The 22,545-nt window shown below is 37.7% G+C and overlaps 2 protein-coding genes across 4 annotated transcripts; one reads left to right on the top strand and one right to left on the bottom strand.

The window, feature by feature from the left end:
- LOC18773648 (ferredoxin, root R-B1) lies at nucleotides 3,001–5,837 on the bottom strand. Its single transcript, XM_007207422.2, has 2 exons — nucleotides 5,699–5,837; nucleotides 3,001–3,794 (listed from the first exon to the last, which is right to left on the bottom strand). The coding sequence occupies exon 2, from the start codon at nucleotides 3,784–3,786 to the stop codon at nucleotides 3,325–3,327; it is 462 nt and encodes a 153-aa protein (XP_007207484.1). The 5' UTR covers nucleotides 3,787–3,794; nucleotides 5,699–5,837; the 3' UTR covers nucleotides 3,001–3,324.
- Nucleotides 10,706–16,097, top strand: LOC18773320 (putative disease resistance protein At3g14460). 3 transcript variants are annotated; one of them, XM_020565470.1, is made up of 4 exons: nucleotides 10,706–11,158; nucleotides 11,662–14,779; nucleotides 15,613–15,746; nucleotides 15,866–16,097. In XM_020565470.1, the coding sequence occupies exons 1-2, from the start codon at nucleotides 10,841–10,843 to the stop codon at nucleotides 14,740–14,742; spliced, it is 3,399 nt and encodes a 1,132-aa protein (XP_020421059.1). In that variant the 5' UTR covers nucleotides 10,706–10,840; the 3' UTR covers nucleotides 14,743–14,779; nucleotides 15,613–15,746; nucleotides 15,866–16,097. The 3 variants fall into 3 exon arrangements, with proteins under 3 accessions (XP_020421059.1, XP_020421057.1, XP_020421058.1); XM_020565468.1 differs by having other exon boundaries at nucleotides 15,831–16,097; XM_020565469.1 differs by having other exon boundaries at nucleotides 11,662–15,490; nucleotides 15,831–16,097.

The raw sequence follows: 22,545 nt of genomic DNA, 5'->3' as shown, positions 1-22,545 counted from the left end.
TCACCCAAGAATTGAATTCTCCCAAAATCAGGAATTGAGCCCCACTTATTTTTTAATTCCTTGATGTGAAGTAAACGCAGAAATCCTCCATAATTGGAATTCAAATCCATATTCTAATCCCAATTCCTGATTAGTAAAGACACCATTATTAAAAACACTTGAAAAATTCCGGGGGGACAAAAACCATAATTGATTCTATCAATTGTAGCATATGAAAGTAAATGCAATTCTATTATATTATTCCATCTAGTTCATACCAAATTTATGGTTTGTTGAGGCCCAAAAAAATCCACGGTTCGGTCTAATTAAATTCTCGGCCCATTGAAATACCTTACCGAGAAGAAACCCGATTTGGGCACGCGAAAGTTTGTCATATGCGCTTGCACACATGCCACGCCAAGCAAATAAGCAACACGCCATGCTACAGGCTTAAGTGGGCCCAAGCCACGCAAGACGCCCGGGCTTGCTTGAGTGGGTTGTGGTATGGATGGTAATAAGTTGACATGAGGCCCATTGATGGCTTGAGAAATGGAAGTCCCGGGGTTGCTTGGGAGCTCCAGAACTCAAGCCCATTTCTTAGGCCCAAATATGTGAGTGAACACAAAGAGAGAAAAATAGCCCATTACTTCAACCAAAATAGTCCATTAACTCAACCAAAATAGCCCAACAATTGATGAAGTTAGCCCATTCACTTGATAAACCAACCTATTGTCCTAGAAGGCCCAAGCAACTCAAGAAAATATCTATAAAAGCTCCAGCACCTAGCTGAAAACAAAAGCCACAATGAAAGCCAAAATATCCATGTGTGTAAGCTGCTGGGAAGCTCCAGCACATGGGGGGAGCAAGTTCCAAGCAAGAAACATTCAAGGAACCAATGAATATTAGCCTGTGAGCTGCTAGAAGCACCCTTTGAACTAGCATACATACCCCAATTCCTTTCCCCCATCAGACCTGGCCATGGAAAAAGAAAGAAAGAAAGGAAGGAGATGGATGGGAATGGAAGTCTCCCACTGGAACAGCGAAGATTTTGCTAGAATAAGATAAGTCAAAGAAGGGGAGGAGAAATGAAGGAAAAAGCTTGGCCAAATTAGATAGAAACTATTAGGGTTTCTTGGAAAAAGATGGCTTCCAGCGGCTATAAAAGGGGCCTCTTCTACCCAACCAAAGACAACTCAGATTCAGATAGCAAGCTTTCTCTCTTACATGCAAAAACCCAGCAATTTCGTGCACTATTTACCCTTCTTCTCCATTTTCTTCTTGTGGCAGACCATTTTCACATCTGACAGAATTTCTGTCAAGCTGCCGGAAGAACATTGTTCTTTCTTTCTCTCTTCTCAGCCAAATTAGCCTACAAACCTCTTCTTCCTCACCTTAAACACTCCCATTTCTCCCTAGGAAGCCATACTTTCCTCTTTGGTGCTAAACTCATGCTGATTTTGCTTCCATGCCACAAGCCTCTCATGCCAAGTTAGAAATTTTATCTGTAAGCCTCAAGAAATTATCTATAAGTTGCTGTTGTTTTAGTTGGTGAAGGTAACCAGAACGCTTCCTAAGACTTTACTGCCCTTTCGAAGTGCTTTTGGGGCTTGATTTTCAAACTCAGACAAAGGGGACAATTTCATCAATTTGCCCTTTAGGGCAGCCCAGCCCGTTTAAGCCTCCGGAAGAAAAAAGCCCCTATATGGTTCATTTCGTAGTTCTTGATTATATACTATTTGTACATTTTCAACATTTCCATGCAGAAAAACTTGTGTGAAAATAGGGATACCATTGTTTTGCTATCCCTAGCCAATCACAGGCTGCCTGGTAAAAAAAATATCACACATGACATGCCATGATTGATCGGAGATAGCAAACAATGGCCTACTCCCACTAAAGTTGCTTTGGTTGAACAACTTTTTAAGAAAACATAGATCGATCAACCCATGAGATGAGTGATTTGTTTTAAATTGTTTAGAAGGTCGGGTCGAATAATTTAATAGAGAATTGTGTTTTGTGTGAACAATTAATTGAGAAAAACTTAGTTGCAATGGAGATAGCATTGTTTTGTTATCCCAGACCAATTATGTCATGCCATATGAATGTGTTATCACACGTATTATAGCGTTATTGGCTGCTTTTTTTTTTTTTTTTTGATCAAGGTAATTCATTTCATTAAAAATGAAAGGGATTACACTGTCAGAAAATGCAAAAATAAAAAACAGCCCATCACTAATAGGTACAAGACCTCAGCCCAACAGAAGTGAAAAAAGAAAATTAGCATAGTTGAGGCTCAAAAACAGACATCCAGCCAATACAAACACAAAGGAAAAACCCTAAATCTAAGAAGCTACAGCTGCCACTTCCCACTTGCCGCTCCGCCGTTGCAGATCCACAACTGCCAGAGATGGGTAACCAGTAACCCGACATACAAATGCTTGGAACGGAGAATGGTGGTGGACAAACCACCCACACAAAAGGCACTACCATAGTCCAAGACGCACATGCAAAGAGCACTTTTGAAACATCCTCGTCCATGGAGCCGAGGAGCAGTGACTAGTGGTTGAGACCTTGGGTCGGGACATAGCTGGAAGGAATGTGTGGAGGACATCATAACAGAGAAGAAGCAGGGATGTAGAGGTGAGAATTGTAGGTTGAAAAACAATATTTATGGGTGGGAGAGAGATGCAATTGAAAGTGCAGATATGAATTTTTCAAATTTAGGCATAATTTAGAGAAATTTAAAGTGAGGGTGAAGAGAAAAAAGTAGAGAAAACAAAAAGGAGACAAAAGCTCCTGATCTGAGACAAAGCTCAGGGACAAAACACCCATGTTGGGTGTGTGGAAAAATAGTCCGGCCTTGGAATTCTTTCTCCAATTAATCTGGTGATAACATAACTCATTTAATTGGTGTGAGGAGAAAATCCAATGATTACATAACGTATTCAATTCGCGTGAAGAGAAAATCCAATGATTACATAACTTACTCAATTCGTGTGAAGAGAAAATCCAAGCAGAATATCAGAAATAAAAAGTTCGTACTGAGAGTATTATTAGAAGCCAATTTAAGGAACCACTTGAAAAGCGAATTTAATTTGTGAATTTTTCTACAAACGCTTTGGGACAGGTATTGAATCTACCCCTTGAATAAGAACTAAACTAAAGCGCCACCTACGGAAACCAATACGGCAACCATTAACATTTAGATGCACTGCCATTCCACAACAAACCCCCACCAAAACAGAACAAAGAGAAGGTCTACGAGAACCTTGACAACATGAGATGCATAATAATTCTAAACACCAACACTTCCATACTTTCTACTCAATTCCAACAGCAAAGCACCTAATATAGCTCACTTTCCTTGTGAGTGTGAATCACAGCATCTGAAGTCGGGTATGCGACACAGGTCAGCACATAACCCTCCTTCATTTGATTGTCATCGAGGAACGAGCCATCGGACTGGTCCACTGAACCTGCCACCAGCTTCCCTGCACAGGTAGAGCAGGCCCCAGCCCTGCAAGAATATGGCAACTCAACTCCTGCATTCTCAGCTGAATCTAAGATGTACGCATCATCTGGAGCATCAAACTCGCACTCCGCACCGTCTGGTCCAACCAGCTTGACCTTGTATACTGCCATTGATGCTCGGAAGTTGGAGGATGCTTTCAAGCCAAAGGCCTTGGAGATATTCTTCACAGATCCAAGAGGAGATGATAACTTAACGATAGAACTGGTGAAACGATTCTGGGGTGCATGTCTGAACATGCATTGGGATGGAATTTGCACAGTTGTCATGGTTGACATGTTTTGCCCTGAAATCATACAACAACATTTCAAGACTTTTAATAACTACCACAAAGAACACTAACAAAAGAGAGAACGGCAAAAAGAACACTACCAAAAAGAACATTTCAAGACTACACTTTTGAAAGAAACAAAGTTGTGTTAGCAACAATACAAATAATGGAGAACAGCAAGGCAATTTAACACCAAATGATGACAGCAAGGAACATTACACAATAGAATTTTCATTAAAGGGTGGAAAACAATTCAAAACCATGATCCAGTTTTATCTTACCACAGACATAAGCAAACCAAACTGGCCCCAGCCTAGCCCTAAAAAACTATACCGTGACCCAAAACTTGCATTTGTTATATGTTAGCGATCAACATTATGCAGCAGAACTTTCCACAACCAGCTATTTCATTATTCTCCATATAGATTAACTTGAATTTCATTTCAGGTCTCTAACAACACAGCTGAATAAGATAGGGACATCACTTGTACGCTTCTGAAAAATTCATAAAAAGATGGAACAAAACCATCCCCTCTGAAACACAAAGGCACTCAATGTCCGGAGCACTATGAGAAGAAGCAAGCTCATGGCTCTATGCTCTTCACTCGAGGCTCCGTTTTGGTTAGATAGCATATACAGATGGTTACTTTAAACCATGAAGAATAACTAAATTATTGGTCTAAAACTAGAAGTGTAACCAAAAAAACAAGTTATAACACTAAATGATCCAAAACAAAACAATATACACCATCCAACATGACCTATGAAAGTTTCACAAAAAGATAAACAATTAACAATCCCAAGAAAAAGTGTGCATCTAGCATCCAAGCCCACAACTGAAAATTGTGACACGCCTCTCACAAGTACTCATATGATATAAACGGGTCAATCAACTTCTTCGTAATCTATTTGACCTTGTATGACCACACTACTGAATTCATCAAGCAAATTTTAATTTATTGTCTGTGGTTATTCTGGTAGTGACCAAAATCATTTCAAATGTAGGAAAGGAGACACATACAAAAGTAAAGTTCACAATAAAGCCAACACTACAGAAAGTTAACAATAATTAAATATGACGTGGCATACATGTTTTAACGTTTAAACCAGATGCTGTAATTGACCATTGGAAAACATGCATAACATAAACATTCTTAAATTTAAAACTTTCAAGAAGTTCAAACCAGAACAAAAATCAGATCAATAAATTTTGGAAGATTACGGGTGAAAACGCAAATAGCTCTAAAACCAAAGTCAGATCAGTTAACTAATATATGAGTCATACCAAACAATAATCAACCAGATTATACCAAAGCCAATAACATGAGAACCATTTAGCTTCACCAAATTACAAAGTGCGTCAAAACCCAGCAACTTCAGCCAAATAGGTCCCATTTTACCATTTGGGGGTATTCAGAATCTAATTCTAAGTTCAAGGCATACATCCGGACAATAAAAACTAAAATTCCAAAAAATATTGTTTGCAAAACAAGCAAGAAAGGGAAAAGAAAAAGCAAAACGAGCTTTGGTTCATAACAGAAGGTGCTTTCAAAGACACAATCAAATATAGAACCTATGCTGTTTTCAACTTTTCATTTCTGCTTCAGATTTCAGAAAAACAAATTCTGAAAATCAAGGATCAATTCAGTCCTGATCTTCGTTTTTCTATATATGTCACACGCAAAAACATAAAACCCAAAAGCAAAAACACAAAACACAAAACCCACAACACAAACCCTCACAACAAAACCCAACAACCAAAGGGAGAAGACTGATCAGCTGTTAAACAAATAAACAACCTGATTTCATCTCAAAAACCACAGATCCAATATGACATACATATACTGACCAAAAAAAAAAACATGACATGCGCACATATTAAACATGGAAAGAGAAAGACAGAGAGAGAGATAGCTTACGGAGTGAGATGGGTTGGTGAGGAAGGATAAGAGAGTTGATGAAGACTCAGGTGGGGATGTTTTTATTTCGGCTGAGAGCGGAGAAAGCGAGGAGGGGTCACAGTAACTAAGCCCTATATATAGGACAGAGAGAGTGTATTGTAGGACTCTCTTTCATTAAGAAATAGGAAAAGGATGGCCCTTGGCATATTCTGAAAGCCATTACAAGCCGAGGACGCTTGAAAGATCCCCGTTGCCACCAGCCAAAAGGCCCAAAACCAACTCCTTTTTCCTTTTTGGGTTTCATGCTACATTCAACGCACACTAATTTTTTTTTTATTGTTATTATTTTTTTATTTATATACAAGTGATATTGGAGGACGATTGCATGAATATCTTCATTTATATAGGGATAAATTTTTTAAACCTAACTAATTCCAATGTCATTTCCTTACGTTCACTCGCACTTATGGCATGTTTATTTATAGGGATTATGTTGGGATGATTATTGGAATTATTCATATTTCTAACTATTTATGTCATTTTTACTTATTCGGAATGTGTATGAAAAGAAAAAGAATTATTTCAGTTCATGAATTTCTCACATGTTTACAAATACATAATGAATCCAAAAATAAAAAAGTTAGTCCCACCTTAATTCCATAATCCAATACCCTCAAAACAAGGAACTAAATCAACTACATTTTTCTCTCCTATATTGCCTTCCAAAACTTGGTTTAGCTTCCAATTCATGAGAGTTAATAAGTACAAATAATGGGAATCAACCATCCTTATTATGATTCTGTAAGGGCTTTTTTTTTTTTTTTTCCGGCAGTTACAAATGGGCTAGGCTACCATAAGGAGCGAACTGAAGAAATTGTCCCCTGTGCCTGAGTTCAGAAATCAAGCCCCAAGAATGCTTCGAAAGGACAGAGAAGCCTTAGAAAACATCTTGGTTATCTTCACCAATGAAAATTACAACAGCTTACAGATAAATTTTCTAGCTTGGCATGAGAGGCTTCTGGCATGGAAGCAAAATTGACATGATTTTAGCACTGAAGAGAAAATTAAGTGTTCCTAGGGGAAAGATGGGGTATTAAGGTAGGAGAGAGAGGATTTTGCAGAGAGGTTTGGTTGGGCATGAGGAAAAAGAGAGAAAATGGTGGCGTAAGTGTTTTTCCGGCAACTTGACAGAGACTCTGTCAAGTGTTAGAACAGCTTGCCAAGAGGGAAAACTAAGGGAAAAGGATGGGCTGAGCACGAAATTGCTGGGCTTGGGGAGTAAGAGAGGAAGCTTGCTCTCTGATGTGGTTGTTTTAGCTAATGATGAAGTAGTGGGGTGTTGGTAGTTTCCGGTAACTCGACGAAAACTCTGTCAAGCTTTGGAAAAGTTTACAAAAAGGGAAAATTGGAAGAGATGGAAGGATGAGCTCGAAATTGCAGATGTTTAAGAGGTGAGAGATAAAGCTTGCTCTCCAGATGTGTGTTGTGATGATGGGTAGGAAATGCCTCTTTTTATAGGCGCTGGAAACTATCATTTTCCAAGAAACCCTAATGGTTTCTATCTAATTTGGCCAAGTCTTTCCCTTCATTTCTCCTATCATCCCTTCAATCATCCTATTTTGGTGAAATTTCCTCTGCCCATTTGCACAAAATCAGGGATTTTTTGGAGCTCAAGGCCCCTTTCCCGTAGCTGCCTTAGTGGAGAATCCCCATTTTCAGCCATCTTTCTTCCTTCTTTTCTCCCCTCTTCCAAGGCTAGGTCTGATGCGGGAAAGAAATGAGTATGTACACTGGTTTGAAGGGTGTTTTGCTCAAGTATCCCTTGGTTTTTTGAATGTTTTTGCTTGAAACTTGTTCCCTCCCATGTGTTGGAGCTTCCCAGCAGCTTATACATATGGATATTTTGGCTTTCATCGTGGTTTTTGTTTTCAACTAGGTGCTGGAGATTTTGCAAATATTTTCTTGAGTTTTTTGGGCCTTCTAGGACAATAAGTTGGTTTATCAAGTGAATGGGCTAACTTCATCAATTGTTGGGCTATTTTGGTTGAGTTAATGGACTATTTTGGTTGAAGTAATGGGCTATTTTGGTTGAAGTAATAGGCTATTTTTCTCTCTTTGTGCTCACCCACATATTTGGGCATAAGAAATGGGCTTGAGTTCTGAGGCTCCCAAGCAACCTCGGGACTTCCATTTCTCGGCCCATCAATGAGCCTCATGTCAACTTATTACCATCCATACCACAACCCACTCAAGTAAGCCCCGGGCATCTTGCATAGCATGGGCCCACTTAAGCTTGTAACGTGGCGTGGCATGTGTGCAAGCTCATATGACGAACTTTCGCGTGCCCAAATCTGGTTTATTCTCCGTAAGGTATCGCATTGGGCCGAGAATTTATTTGGGCTGAACCGTGAATTTTTCGGGCCTCAATAGATTCCATGCGGTGAGTAAACAATTCCTTATTTTTCCTATTCCTAATTCCTTACTTTCCCTATTCCTAAGTTTGTCAATTCCCCACTTTCGCAATTTTCGTTAAGTGCACATGACATTCTAACACATGCGTATTAGAATTATTCCGATACCTAATTTCTCATGCGCTCCACGTCACGATATGTGGAGAACATGAGAGTAGTAGTTGATTATGAAAAATCATGACTTTTCTGATTTATGAATTATTTTTTTGTTTTTTTTTTTGGTCGAAAAGGTGAAATGATCATTGAATCAGAATCCAAATACAGACCATCATGCAAAAGAAGGCAAAAGCCCAACCCCACACATACTGAGAAAGGAAAAACAAAGACAAGACTCAAGAGAGACCAGCATGAAGCTTATCCCCACTCAGACTGAAACCTCACAAAGATTAACTAGGAGGGTACGGCAGCCCATCCGACACAATTGATTGAGAGTAGTAGCTGATCAAATTCAAATTCATTCTCTTCCATATTCATAACTTTTCTGATTCATCATTGCCTCAATTCTAAATAAGTAAACATGCCATTAGTTACATTGTAGAAGTTTTGACTGAAGTGACGTTAAAAGAAATGTATAAAGATGTCAGACATCATGTTTGAGGTTTTAGCTCATTTTCAACCTAAATCCTGAATTTTGAAAGTTAAGCATATGCTACTTTGAGGACCAACCAATTAACAAACCTGACAATATTACCAACTAGATCTTGGTCTAATACTACTTATCTTTGCATTTAATTTACTTCCCTTGAGTGACCCCATCACCACATCCTCACATTTCCCTCACCCATTCCCCTTGTTGTTGCGCTAGTTTCACCAAGTTCCTCAAGACATCCATCAAGTGCAACTCATTCCCTAGGTTCAACCTCTTCCTGCTCATTCTATGGTAACACGGGCTAAAACTGGTTGTTAAGCCCAATCTTCGTTATGCTAATCATGCCTCCCTTTTGGATGCTACTAACTTTAGGCCCAATATAAACGTAAAAGAAAGACTTTAGGCCCAATTTGCCTTAAATGTTATAGATATTGAAGCCCAATAAAAAAAAATGAAGTAAACCCAAAAAATTGGAAAACCAAATTGTTCCTTGGCAGTTTGGTTTGGTTCAATTTTTCTCCAATTTTGACTAAAAACCGAATTGGATGAATAGTACTGATTTCGATTTTAGGTAAAAACAAGACTGAACCGAATCCTGTCCACTCCTACATATAGGCGTTAAAGCTTATCATGTGTTATTATCCTCTATTTATCATTTGCTTAATTCTTTGCAACACTTGCTTAATTCTTTGTAAATCACCTCTCATAATCTGACAACGTTATATCTCTAATCGTTTTCTCTGCACTTGTGATCTAATGTAACTCACGTTGATTATGAATAATATAATAACACAACCACTACATATTCTTGTGGCCTTCAACTTATCTTTCACTTTCTAGGTTCTCAAAATTTCTTGGTTTGAATTACGGTTGTAACTTGTAGTGCTGTTTTCTTTTTATTTTGTAATTTGGATTGTTGAAGGAGCAAAAGTTTGTATGCTTTGGCAGATTTTGGACAGGAGATGATCACACATAGGAAAATATGGGCTTATATAGTTACATTTACTTTTTATGGTAAAGTAATCACACGTACTAGATAAAATCCTTCTTATAAAGTCCCTATTTTTACTTTTAGTGTTAGAAAAGTTTATACATAATGGATAAACTTGACCCTTTCATGACACTAGGAAGGGATGTTAACAACGAAGCAGATTTGCCATATATTGGATATCATAACAATCAGTCTCGATCTCTTGGACCACAGGAGTCTAAGAGATTGTGGTCACCCACCGTTAGATATTAATCCAATGGTTCAAAAAAGTTTTTTAAAATAAGTGCAAGAGTGAGTGAACCGTTGAATTTACATCCAACGGTGAGTGACCACAAATCTCTTGGATCCATGTAGTCCAAGAGATCAGGACTGTCATAACAGTATATAATTATTTTGTTATATGCAATGGGGATAATATTATTTTGTTATTTCAGATCAATAACACAATGATACATGAAAAAATTATTCTACATATCATTGCATTATTAATTGAGAACAATAAAAAGTATTATCTTCGTTACATGAGAGTGATAGAGATGTATGAAATGAAGCATGAATTACATGATTGAGGCGAGAGTGTAAAAATAGTGAAAGTGGAATCTTTTTGAAAATATCTGATTTTTAATCTGAAAGGGTTCTTTCAGTGCTACATTGTTTATAAGTTTCCTGCGTCAGCTTTGTCAAAAAGTGAAGCAGAGAAAAAATAGGAAGAAGGAATTTGCGGTCCCACTAACATTGTTGTTATATGGTTTCCCATCTTCATAATAAATTAATAATTGACAGGGGGAGAAAATGAGAAACCAAATGGCCCTTTTGCTTTCTTTCTCCAATATATTTTTGAAAGCATCTGCTTTTATCAAAAGCAAAAGGAGAGTGAAAAAAATAATGACATTACATATATAGTCCAGATTCCTGTATAAAGCTTAACTTGACTTTCACTTTCAACGATTTATGAGTCGTCCATTGTTATTTATCTCAGCTTCATCAAAATATATGCTCATATCAACTTGTTATTCTAAGCTTTAGTTATTCTACTAACTCCTGTTCACAGAATAATACCTTCTCTCTCTCAACTCTGAATTCCATATTGAAAAGAAGAAGTCAACACCATGGAGATTGTGGCGGGAGCCTTTGCAGAGGCTTTGCTAGAGGAAGTGTTCGAGAAGATGCTTTCGAAGGAGGTGCTTGATTTCATCCAGGGAAGGAAACTCACTGAGGGTTTGCTGAAGAAGTTGAAGATCACTTTGTTGTCTGTGAATGCTGTTCTTGATGATGCTGAGGAGAAGCAAATAAGTAACCAAGATGTGAAGCAATGGCTCGAAGAGCTTAAGGAGGCAGTCTATGATGCTGAGGATCTGTTGAACGAGATTAAGACAGAAGCCTTGAGGTGCAAGGTGGAGGCTGAATCTGGAAGCAGCACTAGTAAGGTACAGATTGTGGGGATTTTTAAAAAAAATGTTATTTAAAGTTTTTATTGACTATATACCACTATATACATATACTTTTTTATTTATTTATTTATTTGCATGAGCTTTTATTTCTTTTATTTTCAATTATTTGCATTTGAATATACTTTTTTTTAATCCATTAAGTAGTTGTGTTTTGAAATTTTTTTCTTAAATAAGGGCCTTTTGTTTTATATATAAAGATTTCTGTATACTAGGGAATGAATATGTTCCTAGGACATTTATGTGTATCTGTATTCCAAAATGAAAAGAAATTAACTTCAATTAAATATTTAATTAGCTTTAAAATTATTAATTTGTTGTTGGTGAACTAAAGCGGCTTTTGTCCTCGTTAATTTTGCTTTTAGCATGTTAGTTTGTTGCCATTTTGGGATTGATATTTTAGATGTCATGTTGATGTCTTTGATTGTACTGCTGAAGTTTATCTAATGAAGTTTCTATTTGATAAAATTAAAAAAAAACAGATGTTCCGAAAACTCAACAAAAAGCTCTTCTCAACATGGTTTTATGCCATTGACAAAGCAATTGACTCCAAGATAGAAGAAATCATTGAGAGACTGGACTTCATTGAAAAGAAAAAAGATGTTCTTAATTTGAAAGCAGGAGCAAGACGAAGAGCATCACAAACAATACCTTCAACTTCTTTGGTTGAGGACTTTACTCCATATGGAAGGAATGAGGACATAGAAACTATCATCAAATTATTATTAGATGATATGACTGAAAATAAAATAAGTGTGGTTCCCATTGTGGGCATGGGAGGGATCGGCAAGACCACTCTTGCTCAGCTCGTATACAACAACGTTAGAGTAAAGCAGCATTTTGAACTCCAAGCGTGGGTTTGTGTTTCAGAAGAGTTTGATGTTGTTAGAGTGACACAAACAATTTATGGCTCAATCACGTCAGGAGCTTGTGATCTCATGGACCTAAATATGCTTCAGGTTAAGCTCAAGGAAGCTTTGACAGGGAAGAAGTTTCTCCTTGTTCTCGATGATGTCTGGAATGATAAATATTTCAATTGGGATGTCTTGAGGCGTCCATTTGAGTCTGGAGATCATGGAAGTAAAATCATTGTAACGACGCGCAATGCAAGCGTTGCGTCTGTAATGGGTACTCTTCCAACTCACCATCTGAGGCAAATATCCGAAGAAGATTGTTGGTTGTTATTTGCAAGACATGCCTTCAAAAGTAGAAGAGTTGGTGGAAATCCAAATCTTGAAGTGATTGGAAGACAGATTATTAGAAAGTGTAAAGGCCTTCCTTTAGCTGCAAAATCACTTGGAGGTCTCTTAAGCTCTGAATCAAACATAGAGGAATGGGAAAATATACTGAAGAACGATATTTGGCAGTTGTCAGATAAGGATAGCAACATTCTGCCTGCTTTATGGTTGAGCTACCATTATCTGCCTCGGCATCTTAAGCGTTGTTTTGCCTATTGTTCAATATTTCCCAAAGATTATGTTTTCACAAAATCGAATCTGGTTTTTCTTTGGATGGCTGAAGGTCTCTTACAATCCAAAAACAAGAAAACAATGGAAGAAGTTGGAGAGGACTACTTCGATGATTTACTCTCAAGGTCATTTTTTCAACATTCACAAGGCGAATTTGATCACCAACCAGTTTTCACTATGCATGACCTTATCAATGACTTAGCGAAGTTCGTATGTGGAGATTTTTGTGTGAGGTTGGAGGACAATGACTCATTGGACATTCAGTGTAAGACTCGTCATTTTTCGTATATGAAAACATATGGTGATGGTTTTGAGAAATTTGAGGCTTTATATGAGGCGAAGAATTTGCGCACCTTCCTACCATTATCACTAAGGTGTCCAATTGTCGCACAGTTTTATATGTCGGACAAGATACTGCATGATTTAATTCCAACACTACAATGTTTAAGAGTGCTAAATTTATCAGGCTACAACATTAGGAATTTGCCTAATTCAATTAGTAACCTGAAACATCTTAGGCACTTGGACTTGTCTTACACTTTGATAGGCAAGTTACCTGATACAACATGTACTTTGTATAATTTGCAAACTTTGTTGTTGTCGTACTGTCGAGGCCTTGTTGAGTTGCCAACCAACTTGGAAAGACTAATCAACTTGCGGCATCTTGATATCAGAGGAACAAAATTAGAAAAGATGCCACCAAAGATGGGCAAATTGCAGGATCTCCAAACATTGAGTGACTTTGTATTGGACCAAAATACTGCAGGGTATGATGACATTGTAGAGTTGAAGGAGCTTCAGTGTCTGCGTGGAACTCTTTGTATTTCAGGGCTTCATAACATTGTCCATGTCAGGGATGCTTTGGAGGCCAATATGAAGGAGAAGAAGTATCTAAATCAACTTGTTTTGAAATGGGGTGGCGATACTGAGGATTCGAAAAAAGATAGAGAAGTCCTCGACAACCTCCAACCTCATACGAACCTAAAAGAACTGACCATTGTTTCTTATGAGGGCACGAGATTTCCAGGTTGGTTAGTCGATCGTTCTTACTCAAATCTAGTTTGTCTTCGACTTTTGAACTGTAAAAATTGTTACTTCTTGCCACCTCTTGGAATGCTGCCCTCTCTCAGAGAGCTTGAAATTATTGGGTTAAATGGAGTCGTGTCCATAGGTGCTGAGTTCTTCGGTGATGATGGCAGTGAAATCCAGCAATTTCGATCTCTACAAGTTCTGATCTTCGAAAACATGCGAGATTGGCAAGAGTGGTCTTATGTTGGAGGTAATGAAGAAGGTGGAGCTTTTCCTGATCTTTGTGAGCTTCGTCTGCGGAATTGTCCTAAGCTAAGAGGGAGATTACCTTTGGACTACTTTCCAAAGCTTAAAAGGCTCGTGTTGTGTCGAACTAATATAGAATGTCTCACTCTTTCACAAGAATCTGAACGCCGCAAACTCCTATGCCTCGAGTACCTGTATATATATTGCCCAAGTTTTGTTTGTTTTCCCCATGGAGGGCTACATGCACCAAACTTGACGAATATAAATATCTGTCGCTGCAAGAAATTGAGGTCACTGCCAGAACTTATGCACACCCTTCTCCCATCTCTTCAGTCCATGGACATAACAGAATGTCCAGAACTGGAATCATTTCCAGACGGGGGATTGCCGTCAAAGTTAAAATCACTGCGGATTGAGTCTTGCAGAAAACTGATTGCAAATCGTATGCAGTGGGCTCTTGGAAGACTCACCTCTCTCCGAGACTTGAGAGTTGACTTCAATGAATGTGGAGAAGTAGATTCATTTCCAGAGGAGGGGCTTCTGCCAACTACTCTCAGCTCTCTCTCCATCTCCACTCTTTTGAGTCTTAAGACCATGGATGGAAATGGGTTGACAAACCTCATCTGTCTTGAATATTTGGCAATTCGGAGATGCCCTGAGCTCCAGAGCTTGCCAGAGGAAGGGCTGCCCACTTCTCTTTCACTTCTAGAAATCTTTTATTGTCCTTTGCTAAAACAACGATGTCAGAGAGAAAAAGGCGAAGATTGGCCCAAGATTGCTCACATCCGTCACATAATGATCGATGGAGAACAGATATGATGTGCCATGTCTTGATCGATCCCAGTGGCGTTATCAGGTGCTTGTTCTGCAGTCTCTGCTCATAAGTTTAAATGGCTAGTTCTCTGTTCTCTTGTGCTTTTTACTTGCCCCTGACCCCCCAAAAAAAATGAAACAACTGGATACTACATTGCTATGCTTACCAAATTGCATGCCTACTTTGAGATATATGAACAAACTTTTCTTATTATTTATAACTTCTAATTTGCTGTTATTAATTCATAAGAGTGTGTGTCAATCAAGTAGTAGCTACTATTCAATTATCAATCCAACCTTGTTAATATTTAGATTCACATATCTTTAAGCAAGGAAAAAGTTCCAGCCGTGTTAGACCTACTATCAGTTTAAACATTTTAGTACCCTGATTTGACAGGAAATTTTATTTCTTTTGAGATACTTCTGTCGAATCTGGTGAATACTTCTGTCGAATATGATCAAAAGAAAACACATGAAACAAGTTACACCAACCTGGAAAGTGGTGTTGTCTCAAACACATAAATCTCTTTATGATCTTATATGTTCTAAAGCAAAGAATATACACAAATTCATTGTGTTCACTTACTCTTTTCTGTGAATTAAAATAAAGAGGGACTCAAATTTCCTATTAGAGACCACAACATGTAACATACAAATAAACCCTTGAAGATTTATTGGAAAAGTTATCGTCTCGTTTTCAGCTATCTAGAATAATAACTATATGACTTCAGTGTTGCAGGAAGCCAAACTGCAGGTAATGAAAGTCAATCTCTCATGTCACATTGCTCAATTCTGACAATTTTCACGTTAATAGGTTTAATCAAATATTCAGTGGCTAATGCTAACAAACTTTTAAATTGGGTTAAAATTCTGCAGATACTTATTTAGCTGAAGAACTGCAAAACTCATGTATGGCTATATCTAAACCAGTGCAGCGATTATATCCCCTGCATAATCGATTCATTCTGATATAATGTAGAACCAAAAATCGAGTTTCGTAGTACATTCAGGTAAAGAAATCCACATCTCACACCTTTGTAAAAATGATTTTGTACATATTATACCAGCTTGATCAATATAATTCAAAATAACAGGGTTTTTGGGATATTTGCAATTTTGGCCAAGCCAGAAGCCGCTTCTCTGTAGGTTGTTCCTCATCCTCCTTTAGATTGCTGACGGAATATGGCAGTTCTATCCGGACGTCTTCTGAAGAAATTAGTTTGTAAATTGTAATATTTCAGTTTTTCATTGTATTTAGTTACAAATTTTCATTCACCTTTTAATGCATTTTGTTTATCATCTGTGTTGATGTGTAACCCTTGAGCTGAAATCCTTGGCGCCGAAGTTGTTTTTGTTTGCATTTTATTTCTTTTTTATATGTTTAAACTCTGTTTGTAATATGAGCCATTGGATCATAGTCCAAGTGGTCTCTTATCTAGCCTAGGATATAATCTGTTAGATTGTGACAAGTGTAATCATCTCATACGATGATAGGATCAATGGTTAGGATTAAATCCCTGTGTAAATCAGTTAGAGAAGAATCTCTCCTCTCTCCTCTAACGGATATATTGGTATAGTGGAAATGGAAGCAAAACAGCTCCTTCAGCAATATTGCAGCTCAATAATCTCTCCTTTCTTTCCAAAACTCTCAAATCTCCAGAAAACTAGAACACTAAAACTATGAACCCTAATAATCTGTCATCTGTGCATGCTTAGTTGGTACATGTAAATTCTGGTCCTGCCTGATTTAAGCTCTCGTTACTCTAAATTTTGGTGGTTCACTTCAGTTTGAATTAGTCTTTTGAACTGTGGTATGGTAAGTGAAGCAATAATTGTGCGGTACATAATTCCAATTTTGAGTAATAGTTGCAGGAAATATTATTTGTACTAACAATTCATCTTCCCAGTCATATTCAAGCTGTTAAAATGAGCTCAGCATGTCAATTTCTCTTGGATCTAAACAAAGACATTCGACTTCTGGGGAAGTTATAAGACTAAAAAGGTTATGAAGTAATGCACATTAGGCATATCACTTTATGAAAGCTTATAGTAGCAATATATATGACGGTGAGAAAGTAGTTGTGGGTAGCTCTAAATTTGTACAAAACACAAATAAAAAAGAAAAATGATATGAAATGACATATATATGTATGGAGACATGAATTGTGATGGATGCAGACAACACAGTGCACAATGGTGGAGCCATGAATTGCTGCTACAAGGGGCCGTGGGAGCTACATAATGCAACCTTTGTTTTTTTACTTGTACTAAGCTCTCTAGTTGTAAGTGAAAAATTTGTCTTGGCAATATCCTAACCTAAAACCTAGCAGCTTCTATATATAGAACACTTAGGTCCTGTTTGGTGGGTCGGATTGGATTGGATAGATTCAATTAAAGAATATGGATCCTAACCATTATTTGGTGGGCTTAAAATATATCATGGACTGGATATAGGTATTGGACACCAATCCAGAATAAGAGCGGCTCGAGAACCCATCATTAGACATGGGTTTATAACGAAGTAGTCATCTCTTTTTCAATACAAAGTCGTCTTCTCTAGTTTGACTTACCAAGCCATTTGTATAAGTGGCAATTCAACAATTCAATTACTTCCACCACTATACAAATTACGATTCTAAAAAACTTCACAACAAAGTCTATCCTTTTTTTTTTTTTACTTCCCTTTTCTGGTTTGAATTTTTTTTTTTTTCAATTAGGTTGTAGTTTAATTTGTTGGTGAAAATTAGTGTTTAAGGTTCTGAAATTAAAAACCCCACAAAAATTTGTTCAAAAGATATATGATGGGTAATAATTAATATTAACTAACCTGCATGTTATTGTACCTATTCAAGGTCTTGCTGCAAATGGAGCAAGCAAACTGCATCGGCCCAACAAGAATCTGAGCAGGTGTTGGTATCCAAAACCTACTCTCTGCATTAAAAGAGCACCCATGAAAGCTTTTTCCTCATGGCTACTCCTTCTTCCTTGAGATCCAAAACCTTCTTATTCTCATGATGAGTGTCTGATTGATCAGATCAGCTTCACTAGTACTATTAGGCAGTCCAATGCGCAAGGCCACTGCCCCATTTTCTCTTCTTTGACTCCAAAACCCTCTTTCTGCACCCCAACATCTTCTATTTTCACCGGCTTGGTGTCCGTAAACCGGCTTAAAAGAGTCAAGCATTGCATAGTGCTAAAATATGAAAACTATGAGAGAATATTTGTTTGTGGGAATTTTCTGTGTATTCTTCTCCTTGTAGGAGGTCATATTTATAATACAACGAAACCTAAATAGGCAAGTAAATAATAAATTCCTAAATCTATTTGCAGTAGGAAATCAGAAATTAAAGTAAATCAATTACAATTATAATAGGAATTCTTGGTGTGTAAGGAAAGTAAGTCAATATCCACAAGTCACGCCAACACTCCCCCTCAGTTGGTGCATAGATGTCGCCAATGCCCAACTGATCTAGTGAATTGTGGAATGCTTTACTGGAAATCGCATTTGTCAAAATATCCACCAATTGATCCTCGGATTTCACAAAATGCGCAATCTGGTCCATATGTCGGGGTCGTTAGTTGAGAAGTCATAATATGTGCAGCGGAAGATGCATAGGATACAGGTTGAGTAGGAATTAGGATCGGAATCTGAGCCTGAGTCGAGGCCGGAGTCGGAGTCGAAATCGGGATCAGGGTCTGAATCAGAGACAAATTCGGGGTTGGGGTCATCATCGGAGTGGGGGTCGGGGTCGTCTTCAGAGTCGGGGTCGGGGTCGGGGTCGTCTTCGGAGTCGGGGTCGGGGTCGGGGTCGAGGTCGTCGTCGTCATAGTCGGGATCGGGGTCTGGGTGGTCGTCATCATAGTCGGGGTCGGGGTCGGGGTCGTCAAAAGAGGATCCTGATTCTGGATCGGGTTCAGGGTCAAAGTCTGCATCTGTAGGAGCGGAGCCATCTGGGCACTCAACTCAACGATGGTTGGTGGAGAATGAGAGAATGAGTCGGTGGTGCTACCTCTATGAGGGTTGAAAAAATCATCAACCCCCATAACACTAAATAAAATAATCTCTATTACAATAGGATAAAATATAATTGGTAAGTAACCAAAATTCTAATGAAATAAGGACTCGCCAACACTCCCCCTCAAGTTGGGCAAAGATATTTCGCAGGCCCAACTTGACAAGCGAGTCACAGGACACCATACTTGAGAAACACCAATTGTAGAGAAGATCTTTTAGTCAACCACGAGTGAAACAAGTGACAAACTAAAACAAAGTTCACAGCGGAAACACAAGAGCAAACCCTAAAAAATAGGGCACATAGCAAAACACAGAAATCCTGTGAGCACGGCTGTAGATAAGGCAGAACACAGAAACCCTGTGAGCACGGCAGTAGGTAAGGCAGAACACAGAAACTGTGTGACCATAGCAATTGATAAGGCAGAACACAGAAACCCTGTGAGCACGGCAATAGGTAAGGCAGAACACAGAAACCCCATGAGCACGGCAGTGGCAACAATAAATTCTTCCATATAAACTTTAGTTAATTCACTCAGACACAACTTCTCTTCAATCTTCCTCTCCCCTTGAAGAGAAGGGGTCGTCGGAGTCAAGAAATAAGCAACATCTTCATGGAAATATGTCAAGGTAATTGGGATAGGTCAATAAACATATCCCTTTCACTCCCCCTCCCCCCCCTCTCAAGGGGGGAGAAGAGCACTTAAATTTCAAGAAGAACACAAGCACAAGTCCCTAGATCGAACCTGGCTCTGATACCATGCTAAAATATAAAAACTATGAGAGAATATTTGTTTGTGGGAATTTTCTGTGTATTCTTCTCCTTGTAGGAGGTCATATTTATAATACAACGAAACCTAAATAGGCAAGTAAATAATAAATTCCTAAATCTATTTGCAGTAGGAAATCAGAAATTAAAGTAAATCAATTACAATTATAATAGGAATTCTTGGTGTGTAAGGAAAGTAAGTCAATATCCACAAGTCACGCCAACACATAGTAGTGCTATTCTCAGATAAGCAAAAATAAGGAGATGATGATGAAGAAAATGAGGAAGGTGGCTTCAGCCATTCAATGAAAGGAGGTACTTGAAAGCACTTTGGCCTTCCACATGATGGTTCCATAAACCCATCTCTAGAGAAAGTAAAGAGAGAGAGAGAGAGAGAGAGAGAGAGAGAGAGAGAGAGAGAGAGAGAGAGAGGGGTCCTTGATGAATTCTCTCCTCAGAGGATTTATCCAGACCTTTTGTGGGAAAGCTTCATTACAGGGTTGATTTATGAAATGTGGTTTGGTTTGTCTTTTTTGGAACCTTTTCTTTCTCCTTTCTTCCTTTTCTACCTTTGGCCTTTGTTTGGTTTAGGGAAGAGAAAGAGATAGGGAAAGAGAAAGAATGGTAATGGAGGGGTTATAGATAATGACATGCAAAATAGAGACTCGCCTAAAGGAAGAGAATCCTAGAAGAGTCTGAATATCTGTATTTGTTAGCTATGTACATGCATTTTCTTTTCTCCTGGTTTTTTCGGTTTAATTATCATATCATGGAATTTGACCTATGTGCACACATTTCTGATACTGTTAGTATGAAAATTGTATAGACATTTCCTAGACTCTAGCATAAATTGGGAATTAGTGTGTGAATATCTTTTATTGGAAAGTTTTGGCGCAACACATTCAATCTCAGATTTTCGAAGTATGAATTGATCGATATGAGGAACTTGATTTCAGGTAAATCATGACATGCATTCATTATATGATTCCTAGTTGGAGTTATTTTCCCTCAAGCGCTTTTATGTTAGTCCTATTTTTAATCGGATTAGATTTTATCTCTTGAGATTACTTTCCTAGTTGGACTCTATTTTGATTTAAGTTAAAATATTATCTTTTCTATTATGACTTGCACGTTGCTTTATTAAAATCATCTTTTCCTATTATGACTTTCACAAATATTTTAAACTTATGGGTCTTTTTTCTTTGTTAAGAAAGATGTTATAGGAAGTTTCCTCTTTCACCAAAATAAACAAAAAAAATATATACGTAATGTATTTATCAAGTTAAAAAATAATATTGAAACTTCCTTCTTTTTTTTTTTTTCCCTTATTTGATTCGAAAATATAGAAAGTTGTTCAATATATCTCATACGACCTGTCATGCATACAAAATCAGGTAAGAATATGTCTTTGAAACTGAAAACAAGTAAGCAGATATTTGAAGTTGATCTCCATGCAATCGAGTAAGTATGCTAGTCAACCTTTCTAGTTTCAAATTACGAAACTAATTAAATATCGAAAGTATTGGGAAACTAGTTTTCTAAAGTCCTATATATATAGGAGCATAGTGCAAACCCTTTATCACAACAGTTCTCTTTACGTACAATTAACGTGTGCTAGCTCAACCTCAAATCTTCAAAGATGGTGGACTTTGCATTGCCTGAGGATCTGAAGATGAAAATAGTAGAGTTAGTAGGTTCCAATGTGAAACCGACGCTCGTTCGCGATTTGACGTTTTGTGAGCACGATTTTGGCAATCGTTTGGTGCTTGTGTTACCTGAGTCTTTGTCTGGCGTGCCAATCAATCTGAAGAAAAAGCAGTCGCTTACCGTACGGATGATCGGACCCTCGCTTAATGTGTTTGATATGACTCTTAGTAGGAGTGCAGATGGTGGACATGTTTTAAAAGATTGGAACTCAGTGATGCAAATAGAGGATTTCGAGGAAGGAGACACTGTGTATCTATGGTCCTTCAAAGACCCTGGCGACATTCTTTGGTTTGTTATGCATGCATAAAAGATCTACAATTAATTAGCTAGGGCTGATTATTATTTATTATTATTAGGGTTTTATATATTGCTTACCAGAGTTATGTGGGGGCATTTTTTTTCTTCTTCCTATTAAATAATCATCTTTTGTTAATGGTTACTCTTTGGTTCTTCAATATTAAGTGTTAGTATAGTCCTGTTATCTAACTTTCTAATAAATTTCTATAAACTGTTACAAAAAGTTTAGCTTCCATTCCAAAAACCTTTTTTTTCAGTGTTGAAAGCACAGCATACACACCTCGATCACCATAAAAATAAATAAATAAATAAATAAATTGATATAGATCTCTTTCATGCATGAAGTTTTGTTGAAACATATTAAGGGGAGGTGTCTTATTGTCTTCTTTTCTCTAATAAAGAAGCATCTCACTGTAAAATACGTATGGATGAAATAGCATCCAAGCGACCCAAGAACCCCCAAAAAAAAAAAAAAAGAAGAAGAAGAAGAAAATGCGCTATATTAACTAATTTCCATAACACTATTCTGGTTACACACACATTATTGTTTTTTAAAGATTCCAAGTAGTTCTAAAACGTACTGCAGAAGCTTGCAGCAACCACCAAGTCTAAATTAAACTCGTACCTGTAGGTGAGAGAGGTCTAATGTCTGTTCACACAGTCACAGGTCACGAAACAATAGTTTGGGGTTCAAATTAATCATTGTATTGTATGATCAGAAGAAAGCACATGAAACAAGTTACACCAACCTGGAAAGCGGTGTTGTCTCGAGCACAGAAATCTCTTTAAGATCTTATATGTTCTAAAGCAAAGAAGATACACAAATTCATTGCGTTCACTTACTCTTTTCTGTGAATCAAAATAAAGAGGTACTCAAATTTCTTATTAGAGTCGTCCCGTTTTCAGCTACCTAGAATAAGAAATTAGTTTGTAAATTGTAAAGCCAGAAGCCACTTCTCTGTAGGTTGTTCCTCATCCTCCTTTAGATTGACGGAATATGACAGTTTTATCTGGAAGTCTTCTG

This window comes from Prunus persica, chromosome G6 (genome assembly GCF_000346465.2).
Source record: "Prunus persica cultivar Lovell chromosome G6, Prunus_persica_NCBIv2, whole genome shotgun sequence".
NCBI classification, from domain to species: Eukaryota; Viridiplantae; Streptophyta; class Magnoliopsida; order Rosales; family Rosaceae; genus Prunus; species Prunus persica.
Note: the sequence above shows the minus strand (reverse complement) of the source record. Positions and strands in the feature narration are given on the sequence as shown.